Raw genomic sequence first — 12,262 nt, 5'->3', positions numbered from 1 at the left:
ACTTTCTGGGACCTCATTTGGAAATATCTAACATACAATGTGTGCAGTAGAAAGGTTTTACTTGTTCGCAAAAAACAGGCAAAATAAAAACAATTCATATTTGTAGAAATGTATTTGAGGTGTATAAATATAAAACGCATTTCTTCACTTCTGTACAATGAATCTAGGCTGAGATTGTTACACGTATGGATTTAGAACTGTGCAAAACTGAACTGTCTGTCATGTAGTGGTTTAATTTCTGTGACTAAAAAATGTCAGCAGGACTTGGTTCTTACCAGTTTAGTCATCTAGTTAAGCTCTACACACCAACTTTAACGTCTTGCCCCTCAAATCCGTTAACCGCTTCAGATGAGGGCTCGACTTCCCGCCAAAGATACGTTGTGATGCTGTTAGAAACTGAAAAAGTGTTGGGAGTGTGGAGGCAATGAGAAAATCCACTTTTTGGGGGGTAATAAACAACAACGATAATCCTCCAAGAATAAAACAGTGCCACCTTCTGGCTGCTTCTCAGTTGACACTTCCAATCACTGAATTAACAGTGAAGAGAAACTTGAGTGATAAATTTCTAGCTGCTTGCATGACTAATCTTGAGCTCATTAGGATTGTTTGTGATGAATACATAGACGACAAACAATGTTAGATGCGACTAATCTGAGCAAAAGACTACGATTAGCTTCTGCGTACCAGAAGCCAATCGTGATACAAGTGAACAAACACCGCAGTTAGTTGGACCACAACAGACACAAGAACTGCACAGCTACACACTTATACAGTCTCATGGTTATGAAAAAGGCGCCACTGAGGAGAGTAATAAGGCACGGTGCTCTGCAAGGCCTCAGCTGAGACGAGCTGAGGCTCACTGGTGGTGGTGAGTTCGGTCGTCAGGCCGCTTGATATGGATCCTGCGGACCCGATCGATTCGTTCCCGTTCATCGTCTTCATCCAAGTGGTGCGACCGTCCAGCGGCGCCACCTGTTGCCTCCAGGAGAGCGTTATCCGGCCCTCTCCCGTCATGGGATTCGTAGAGGAGGATATTGAGGGTCTCCTCGTAGATTCGAGCTTCGGGGAACTCCACCTAGACCGCAAAAGAGACATACCTAATTGGTATAATGGCGGCGCCCTCTGGCTGCGGCTGCACCGACTCGCTACAACGGGTCAGGTGTATCGACATTTCGTTCTGTGTACATTGTTACAAAGAATGACAATACAAAGGAAATTATTATTATTATTATTATTAAAAGCGGGGGTAGGATTGAGAAATGAAATGCCTAGTCCATCAATCATCTGCAGGCAGACCGTCAGACTATCTATAAACCAAGTTGTCTCTTCAAGATGTCACCAGTCATGCGCCGTATAATTGGAAAGCTCAAACTCTTGGAATTCAAGATATGGTGACCACTTCAAAATGTACTCATCACAGAAACATCAAGATCAGTCTGAAACAAGATACTCAAAAAAATATAGACCAATAACGTCCTCTTGTCAGCTGATTATAGGATTCCACGCAAATATGGGCTGTCCAGTCAATCCAACCGTGTAAAATATTTACTCCAAAGCACAATAATACAAACAGATACAAAAAAAAATCCACCTCAATGCATTCTGCATCATTTCAGGATCCTTGTTGCAATCAGTTTGTTTCGCTCCATAATTGCCCTTAAAAATGAAATAACTCGTCAGATGATTTGCAATAGAGCAGTTAGCCTCTAAACTTTGGATTGACATAGCTTTTGCCCAATCGCAAGCTCACGATACTTAGCCTGTATTATAATTAAAAACGATATGACAACGTTGGCTTCAAAGATCTTTAGCCCATAGTGATTCAAATATTGATTGACACATTGGTTAGCCAATAAAATTTCCAACTTAATTTTATGCAATTTTATAGGGCGTTATTAAATCAGAGCCGAAAATAAACGCAAGTAAATGCAACCCGGGATCCATTTTCTCGCTTAATTATTACACGCAAGTGTGCACAATCATGGAATGACTTCTGTAAAGAGAAGTCAAACATTTACAACTCTTTCAAAATGTCCAAAATTGGCCAAAACTAAATACACAGTTGCAAAGATTTTAGAGCTGTAAAATTGTCATCTCCAAATAGCCACTTTTGGAACACTTTGACACATCTATAGAAAAATGTGTAAAATACAGTGTTTAGTTTTCAGGATTGTGAGCAAATTTGACCTGGGAGAGGGTAAGGCTTTATTCTATTGTCCCAGCTGTTTTTTTTTTTTGAAAGTTGACCGTGATTCACTGTTTTGCTGGCATGTGATAAAAAAAGAAATTCAGGCGATAACAAAAACCCTTTTATTTCTATGTGTTGCAACTTAGATGACTCAATGTTAGTAGCACTTGTAGTGATTCCAAGTGTTGCCTTTCAAAAGAGTCCCAGATGGTCCATATTCTCCAAATGGTTGATGCCCTTGCAACATTTATTGCAGCCGGGTCATCGTGGAAGGGGGATTACCTCAGGCTGAGCTTTTTTTTCTTGCCCTCATGAAGGTTTTAGATCAGGGGATGACGTAACAATGGTCTAAAATAATCTGTGGTCAGTGCAACCCTTTGAGACTTGTTTTGATTAAGGGTTATACAAATAAACATGACTTGACGATCGACCCCTCAAAACATTTTCTCCTCAGAGCTACACAATTCACGCAAGTCATCCTTTTTTACTTCAAAACAGAGAATTTTCCCCCGAGTTGAGACTTTCACTCCTGCGTCTCACCTTTGTCTGCTTCTTTTCAGTGGCATAAACAATGGAGGTGCAGCACACTTCAGCAATTTTACGACCTTGCCCGTAGAAGGACCAGCAGCAAATCTCGTCGCCGATCACGTCTTTGATGAAAAGCACGCGTCCGTTGAAGCGCAGCGAGAGCTTGTCAAACAGTTCAATATTTTTCAGCATGTTGTCGTCAGAATTGCTGCAAAGGACAGGGAAAAAAAGCAAGCTCGTACATATTTTTCAACGAGATTGAATCATACATCACGCTCCTTTAGAGGTGTCGAGTTTTTCAGATTGGAAAAGGTCTCACCTGGTGTAAGAATATTTGTTATTGCTTCTGTTATATAGTAGTTTGACTGTAGGCTGTGAAGACACAATATTGCGTTTCAAGTAAATATAAAAATGGTCTTGATATTAAAACTATCTAGATAGATACCTTATTTGACGTCGCAATCAGCTTCTGCTCTTCCTTGGATGATGTCATCAGAGGCACTTTACATAGAGGCTCATATGATTCTTTATTCTGAAAGACAAATCATTAAAAAACATCCAGAAATGATGAGGGACTAAGTAAGACATAAAAAAGGTATACAAATAACAGAAGGGCTGTATAAACTAATCGATTTTGAAATCAACTATTCAAACCCTCAGAATTTCTGTTTCTCAATAGAAACAATGTCACCAATTTTTATTGCCTAACATGAAAAATAAAAGAATCGTCTTTTACCTATTGCTGACAATAAATCATAAATAAAACATTCAGGGTTCCTACAGCTTAAAACAAGTTAAATTCAAGACCTTTAAAGACTGTTTTAATGCCATTTAAAATCAAATTTAAGACCGAGTTGACAACAACAAACAATTGAATGAAACAAACAAAAAAATACCAATATTTTTTGCACACAATACATCGTGCCTCAAACACATAACCTGACACAGCTTTAAGCCATGGCAAAAAACGTTCTTCGGACAGCCACTTCTCATCAAATTTACGCTTTCCTACGGTCCAAAGTAAATGTCTCTGTCCAAACTCGCTGTTTATTGTGGGTCTGTTCCAAAAGGCCTGACCGAAACCACATAAACGTTTAAATAATTCTGTTATTGTGCTTACACGATGGTGCCATGAAAGATTAAGAAAGAGAATTGATAAATGTTACTAAATCTTTTTAGTTTAGGAAAAATACAAACCTTAATGTGTTCACATTTTAAGACTTTCAAACATTGTAATATAAGACTTTTTAATGCCGAATAAGGCCTTATTTTAAGAATAATGAATTGAATGCCTTTTAAAACTTTTCAAGGTTCTGTGGGAACACTGAACATTGTTTCAGAAGTAAAAGGGGTAGCAAGTGTTTGCTTGACGAGAGTAATGTAGATCTATTTAGCAAAATTATGAAATTTATGCTCAATATTTTACTGGTTATAGATCATTTGAAAACTGAAACTATGCTAATTAAAAAGGAAATGTTATGAAATGCAGGTATTGAAAAAGAAAACCACAAAAAATAACGTTACCCGTTTTGATTGACTTCATAGACAGATTAATCAAATATTATAATCCGAAAAGTAATTCTAAAATTAGTTTGTTCCAGCCCTTGCAATTGCATCAAGTTACTCCTGATAAGTTTATTCTGCTTGTTTCGGTTTTTAAAATAGGACACTTGCAAAGGAGATTACAAAGGATGCCAGTTCGTTAAACTATAATTTCTCACTGACGTTTGATATTTTAACTATTATGCACTGTTTACATCATTGTTGCCACTGTCCAATCATGTTGCGGTTCTTTGATCTTCACACCTCTGTATTTCCCATGCCATAAAAAGATGCTGGCATTGTTTCCACTTAAGTCTCATAAACTTATATTATTGAAAAAATATGATATTTGAGATACCATCAGTAATGGTGTATAATGCGCACCAGTGTTTAACACCTCCTGTGCGGAGTTTGCATGTTCCCCCCGTGCTTGCATGGGTTTCCTCCGTGCACTCCGGTTTCCTCCCACATTCTAAAAATATGCATGTTAGGTTAATTGGCCGGTCCAAATTTTCCCTAGGTGTGAATCAGTGAGCGACCGAATTGTCTGTCCCTGTGTGCCCTGCGACTGGCTGGCAGCCAGTTGAAGGTGTCCCCAACCCACTGCCCGAAGAAAGCTGGGATGGGCTCCAGCACCCCCGCAACCTTACTGAGGATAAGTGGTGCAGATAATGGATGGCTGAATGGACATTGATCATAGATCTTGCTTCTTTATTTTGCTCTAAAAATGCTTCAGATTGATAAATTTGACTTCAAAATTTACAATGCCCCTGGACCCTCCTTGACTGTTCATTTACCAGGGTTTCACAAAATTCAATGGAAGACACTGCATCATTTTGGGTGGATCTTTTAGGAGATTTAATAGAAATAAAGACCTTAGGGAGGGGCTTTAGAACAGATTGGGGATTTAGCATTTTGAGGGTTTTAGAACAGTCCTCTCCTATTCTCATTGACATGTCTTCTCTCGTGATTTTGACTGTATACTAAAGTAAACAAAATATGAACCCACCCCATACCAAAAAAAAAAAAAAAAAAAAAAAAAAAAAAAAAAAAAAACTCAGGTATGGGTACAATGTGGACAGAAAATACCTGCAATGCAGCCGTGCATTCATCGGCAAGGCCTTGGACAAGATAGTACTTGGCTTCTGCGAGCAGCTCCTCGGTTTCCCGCCGACTGTCTGGCAACGGCACTGCACCGTCTCGCAGGTAGTTGAGTATTGTTCCAAAATGTTTGCCGCAGCGATCGATTAAAATCCAACCTTAAAAAGAAATATGACAGTATTTGACAGAGGTAATTAACTAGGGCAAAGCCCTTTGACAACCGTTGTTCTTCAAAGGACAATTTTGTGTGGTGAGCTGAAACCCACTTTAAAAGGTTGAGCTGTTGACCAAATAATACATAAAAGTACTGCACAACAATCAATTAGGAATCCAAATTGAGCATCCATAAAACATAAAGTCCATCATAAATTTGTATAAAACCTTGACTTAATAGCTTATCTGGTGTTGTGGTCTAAACAAAGAAAACACTAAAATATAATCCATTAACAATAAGTGTTTCTGTTTAGTGATACTAAACACAAATGTTTGATCCATCAGGGCATTAAAATGGGTCAGGGCTTAAAAGGTGATAAGGGTGTGAAGGAAATACCATATTTATTGGTGTATACCAGGCACTTCTATTTTTTGGTTAATAATAGTTTTAAATTTTGGCCGTTAAAAGTGACAAATGTTCTTAAAAACACGCGGCAATGATTCAAACCATTTAAATAAATAAAAATAGTGTGATAATGAGATCAATTCTAATCCGTGTTAGACATGAATAAATACAGTACAGTAGTACTTCTAACAGATTTATGCCAAAGTTTTTGGATTCAGGCAAAGTTAAGGGGGATCCATAGCGTTATTTTTCTGCCTTTTTTTATTCAAAAATACACTCAAAGATAGCGAATCATGGGAATATTGTGTGCCCTGAACGCTTGGGCCAAACTGGTATATCAGCTGGGGACCACCGGTCATTGATGTTTCTCTTCTTTAACCCCAGGATATCTCCCAGTGGCGGAGCGATGTCTGGGAATATCCCTACCAACTCAACTGAAGCCCTCGGTGTTGTTTGACGGCCTCCACCTCCTATCCTTCGTTCGCAGCGACAAACTGCCTTTTGCTGCCTTCTCCTCCAGCTCCTTGGTTGCTCTCCGGTGGCCAGCTACTGTGCAACCCATATCCCTGAGCAGGCGAGAAGTTGACGAGCCAATGAAACCTATGCACCCCACCTCAACTGGGTACAAAGTGGCCTTTCAGTCCGTCTCTCTGCACTCGGCCGCCAGATCTTGGTATTTAGCCCGTTTCCTCCTCCTTGCCGCCTTCTCCCATAGAACAGTTATGTCCATCAAGAGGACCGCCTTGGTGGTTAGCGTCCACAGCACCACGTCTGGCTGCAATGATGTTTCGGTGATCTCAACACGCACCTCGACTTGCGGTTTACAAGCGTCTCATCTAAAAGACTCAGCACATGCTTCACACATGCAGAGAACCCCCCCTTCCCACCTCAAAACATTTTGTCCTCAGACGTAGGTCACCCTTTTTGGCTCCCAATGCTGAACTTCTCTTAAAGGTGAAAGATTTTCATGCCTAATCCAAGGCTTTAGACTGGACTACTAACCAAAAATATTTTTGGGGGCTACATTCCAATTTAATTAGATGCATGCATGGGACGCATTTGAAGCTCACCTTCACTGTCGGTTAGGACCTCCATCCTGCCACTGAACATGGCTTTCAGCATTGTGTCTTGCTTGGTCAGAGTCTGCATTGTAGTGTAGTACAGAGCCCCGCCCACATTTAACTTCACATATTTGGAGCTGGGGCTGGAACCTTTAAAGGATGTGGTCCGGGTCGTAGCTGCCGGCACTGCCGGACTCACAGCACTCTCTCCTGACATCTCTTCCTGAAACACAACCACACAAAACAACTGGGCTTGTACTGTCCTTTCCAGGTTTTGTGACTCCATGTCTTAACAATGTCCAAGACAGTCTACAAAAGTTTCTGTTTTTATTCTTTTAATGAAAATAGTTTAAACATTTGCAGGAAAGCGTATAGATGAACCCTTTAGAGTCAAGATTGAAAACTTCACAATTTTGTTTTACACCATTCCCTATTTTTGCTTTTGTGTTTTGATTTGGGTGTTTTTGTCCCCTTTGGAGCTTATGATTGCAAGACAAAAAAAATCCACAGGGGTGAGTATGCAGCAGCACAGTGGTTAGCGCGTGTGCGGCACAGTTCTGGGGACATGAGATCGAACCTCCTGTGTGGAGTTTGCATGTTCTCCCTGTGCTTGCGTGAGTTTCCTCCCGCATTCCAAAAACATGCATGTCAGGTTAATTGGCCGGTCAAAATTGTCCCTAGGCGACTAGCTGGTAACCGGTTCAGGGTGTCCCCTGCCCACTGCCCAGAGATGGCTGGGATGGGCTCCAGCACCCAGGCAACCCTACTGAGGATGAGCGGTGCAGATAATGGATGGATGGGTGAGTATGCAGTCCATCCAGATCCAGAAGTAGCAAAGCATGCCCTGCTCATTACATGACGCTACTTCATTGCCACCTTGCCTTTTTTTTGGTATATGGTTAAATTGTTACTGTGCCAATCGTCCAACACATATAGCTATTTCCCTGAAGCATCTTTGTCCCAAACAATAAACAGTTCTGTCATAGTGCCATTATCTAGTTTGCCAGGGGTAAAACAGCCTCAGCCAAAAACATTTTAGCAAATTTTCTCCTGACTCCATGATTGTAAGAAGTAACAGGCCTGAATTGAGTGACATTAAACAGCACTACAAGAATTAAATATTAATATGTACAGTGAATCTAATTTGAGTAGGGGATTGTTTTCCAGTCACCTAAGTATGACAGATAACTATCAATATTGAAGGTATTCAGATGAGACAGGCTAAACTCATTCAAAATCTTACGAACTTTAAAGATCGATTAATTAAAATTACAATAACCGTGATAAAAAATGAAATAGTTTCATTTAGTTACAAATATCAGTGACCACTTTGAATGCGCAAGTTTAGTTCTGTGCATTTCTAGGCAACACACAATTTGTGCAAATGTAATTACGTTTGTATTTTCAGTTTCTTTATGCACATGTTAACAACAGCAAATGTTACTTTATCCAGGGGACATCTATTTTAATCAAGTTATACGCATAATTCAACAGAAAAAAGGAACAAACGTCATCAAACAAATTAGACATAATGTATTTAGTAATCAATCTTTTTAATACTGTAATCGGTTAAATAGAATTAGGCCTGGCCAACTTCCTAATTAGGTTTGTCGGCTACCATTTCGTTTCCCCTTTTCCACATTCCGTTCTCCGTATCCCGAGTTTCGTATAAACAACAAATCGAAATACGATGAACTGTAAAAAAAATGTATGATTACCATTACGGAACGTGCGCAATGGAATGGTTTTCCCGGGTCTAACAAATTAATAATGTAGTAATATCATTTACGAAGACAATGCTAACGCGCTAGCTCACGACTATTTAAATGCTATTTGAAGAATCAAACAAAGGGCAGAACGCCAAAATGACAACCAGAATACAATTCGTGTGGTAAACACAAACATATCCATTCAGTTATTATATAGTGCAAAATGAAAAAGAACATTTACCATAGAAGCCACGGCAGACTTGGGAAACGTTGCTTGCCAACCTACGTCAGCGTTTACGTATTTATTTCCGGTCCGTGCCTGCGCAGTTCAACCTGACGTCATCGTTCTACGCCTTAAAGAAACAGTTACATTATTTCGAGTTGTAAAGTCAACAATTTAGAATATATACGCATTTTATTTTGACAAATATGTTTTTAGTTACTACAATCACGACTACTTTATTGTTAGTTTGTGTATGAAATAGTTAATAAATATCACGACTTCAATTTCTCCATTGTTATTCTATCGCCCCATCAGCACCAGTGTCTTTTGAACATTGGATATTGGGCTAAATCTGGTCGGTCCGTTTTAGCCGAAAAATGGACGCGTAAAATTGGGTTGCATTTTACCCCGGATTGCCAAACATACGGCCCGTAAGCCAGATTTGAGTACTGTATGTCAAAAAAGAAGCAAGTCTCCAGCTCAAATCTATCAAAATTGTGCTCATCCCTGCCGCTAGATGGCAGTAAAGGTGCTAAAGAGCATATGCCCAGCAAAGGTTTTATCCATGTTTGGGACTACTTGAGCAAATTGTCTGTCTCTGTCTGCCCTGCGACTGGCTGGCAACCAGTTCCGGGTGTCCCCTGTCAAGTCAAGTCAAGTCATTTTTATTTGTATAGCCCTAAATCACGAAGAGTCTCAAAGGGCTTCACAGCCCGAAGACAGCTGGGATGGGCTCCAGCACCCTGCGACCCTACTGAGGATAAGCGGTGCAGATAATGGATGGATGGATGGATGGGACTACTAGTCTTTGTGAGAAAGTGTTCTCTTTGATGAACAATGATATAATAAAGCAGTCAAATAAACAGACACTTATATGGCATTGTTAAATGTGCTGCTATTCGGGATTTGACACCGGATTAAATGCAAATGAACATGACTTGACTTGACTTCTCATGGTTTCTGTTTTCCTCCTGAGGTTTTGAGTTTTTCCTTGCCCGCGTGTTGATTTAAGATCAGGTGATGGTGTAGTTGCAATCCTCTGCAGCGCTTTGAGACATCTTGTGATGAAGGGCTAAACAAAAAAATGTGACTTGACCAAAGTTAATCCAAAAAAGCTGCAATAACAAATATTTTTGGACCGTTATTGTGTTTTCTTTGTCTAACGTGGCCTAAATTTTGCTCTCCAAAAGCGCTCTTTTTAACATTTTGGAAAATAATTTTATCAACTCGGGCAGCACGGCGGCGCAGTGGTTAGCGCTTGTGCGGCACAGTTCATGTCATGGGAACCTGTCGTGGGTTCAAATCCAGCTCCAGACTTCCTGTGCGGAGTTTGTATGTTCTCCCCATGCTTGCTTGGGTTTCCTCCGGGCATGTTTTTTCCAAAAACATGCATTTTCAGGTGAATTGGTCCAAATTGTCCCTAGGTGTGAATGAGCAAATGAGTTGTCTGTCCCTGTGTGCCCTGCGATTGGCTGGCAACTAGTTCAGGGTGTCCCCTGCCCACTGCCCAGAGATGGCTGGGATGGGCTCCAGCCCCCCCGCGACCCTAATGAGGATAAGCGGTACGGCTGATGAGATGAGATGAATTTTATCAATTTTCACTTTAAAACAAAAATTCGGACGGAAGAATTTTTTCTACCATCTATTCAACCAGTTTTCCTTGGGTGGGATGATTCTAAAATATGTATTATTCTCGAGTGAAACTGAGTGTACAGTATTATTTCCAATCGTCGTAGCATTTGATTTGAACATTTGGTCGCACTTATGGCTTAGTTTGTGCATCTAGAACAGTGGTTCCCAAAGTGGGCAGTCCCGCTCCCCTGGGAGCGGAGGAAAGATCTGGGGGGGCGGTGAGGAAGAAGGCGGCGGCAGTCCGAAGCGGTGGACTACACAAATCCATGCGTACTGTTATCACGGCAATAAATAAAATCAAGGCAGATGCCCTCAATTCCCGACTGTTTCGACAGCTGTGCACTGATAATGATGAAGAGTTTGAACGTTTAGTGTTGTACACAGAAGTTAGATGGCTGTCAAAGGGGAACTGCCTGAGACGTTTATATTCACTGTTTGATACAGTTGCTGAATTCTTCCAAGACTCCAAATCTGTTCTGTGTGATGAACTAAGAAACATGAAGCATGACATTGCTTATTTGGCAGATAAATTCACAAAGCTCAATGAAGTTAATTTGCAGCTGCAAGGAAATGAGGCTACCCTGATAAATGTCAAATCAGCTATCTCCACCTTCCTGGCCAAGTTACAGTTCTTTAAACGAAACATAGCTCGCCTTGCACTCTACCAGTTCCCAAGCCTCTCTGAATTGGATAAGGAAAAAAGGCATACCAGACGATGACCTTTGAGTGTATTGTACACACCTGGATTAACTGTACAGAGACGTGTCTGAGAGATTTGAGGACATTTTATTGCTGTAAATACCAGACTGAGCGATCAATCAATTCGTAAATGTCGACGGTGAAGAAACTTGAGTGGCAGAGGAAGAACTGATTTCACTTCAAAATGACATTGAACTTGAAGGATTTTATACATTTGACTATAAAGGATTTTATACGATTGACTCATAATGCAATGAAGATTTTCACTGAGAGGGCCTTAGTTCAATGACAGGGCTGTTCCAAATGCAGAATATTTTGTCTAGTTCTGTTGATAACAGGACGCGTGAGTGTGCTGACACAGAATGTTCCAGACATCAAGATGCTCGTCTATGAGATTGTGAAGCCCATGTTGGGCTTCCTTGGCACGCCCATGGGAGGAGCCGGCACACCATTAAGCGGGGAGAAGAGGGCCAATAGGAAAAAAGCTAAAGGACTTCAGAAGAAGGCTTCCCACAGACGCCAACGTCACTAATTCAACCGTTTTAGATGGAGTACACTTGGTTAAATTGTTAGGGAAAATAAATCTGCCCCCGTGTGGAAATGTCGGCTTTCCTGTTCATTTTTCCCTCAAGAAACGAGCGTGCATAAATGGTTGGGTGAATGTAGGTTGTGTTTGGTTAATGGAGTCAGATAACTAATTCGAACAATTTGGTAAACGGTACATTTTGATAACTAATTCCCAACAAGCTAAGGCCAAAGTTCATAAAGTCATATCAAGATTTTTGGTTTCAAATGAAATCTCTGAATGCTATCAAGTGCTGTGGAACAAGGTCAATATGTACTTTATTGCCTTCCCAACATCATATTTAGTAGAACGGGGCTTCAGTGCAGTCGCCTTGCTTCCTTCCAAGCAAAGAAACCGACTGAAAATCACTCACCGCAGGCGCTAAGAATTATCTTGAAGAGCAAAATGGGCGCCAGCCTGCAAAAGTTTGGGAACCATTTACTGTAGATTCTAAA

The 12,262-nt window shown here is 40.5% G+C and overlaps 1 protein-coding gene across 1 annotated transcript; it reads right to left on the bottom strand.

Moving 5' to 3' along the window:
• Nucleotides 1-93: 93 nt before the first annotated feature.
• kctd10 (potassium channel tetramerization domain containing 10) lies at nt 94-12,255 on the bottom strand. The gene is made up of 8 exons (XM_088335916.1): nt 12,181-12,255; nt 8,930-9,041; nt 6,989-7,202; nt 5,348-5,517; nt 3,162-3,248; nt 3,036-3,088; nt 2,729-2,924; nt 94-1,075 (listed from the first exon to the last, which is right to left on the bottom strand). Exons 2-8 carry the CDS (start codon nt 8,930-8,932, stop codon nt 857-859), a joined length of 942 nt encoding a protein of 313 aa, XP_088192042.1. The 5' UTR covers nt 8,933-9,041; nt 12,181-12,255; the 3' UTR covers nt 94-856.
• Between the last annotated feature and the right edge of the window lie 7 nt (nt 12,256-12,262).

The sequence above is a fragment of the Urocampus carinirostris genome, chromosome 5 (assembly GCF_059441175.1).
Source record: "Urocampus carinirostris isolate Australia breed hairy pipefish chromosome 5, RoL_Ucar_1.0, whole genome shotgun sequence".
Taxonomy (NCBI): Eukaryota; Metazoa; Chordata; class Actinopteri; order Syngnathiformes; family Syngnathidae; genus Urocampus; species Urocampus carinirostris.
This window is presented reverse-complemented; position numbering and strand designations above follow the sequence as displayed.

Bases quoted from the DNA above. Each gene is read 5' to 3' on its own strand.
- kctd10 (XM_088335916.1), bottom strand. The intron at 3,249-5,347 runs GTATTTTCTGTC...TTTGTCTTTCAG, and splicing joins AATGCACGGCTGCATTGCAG to AATAAAGAATCATATGAGCC. The intron at 1,076-2,728 runs GTGAGACGCAGG...TTTGCGGTCTAG, and splicing joins CTGAAAAGAAGCAGACAAAG to GTGGAGTTCCCCGAAGCTCG.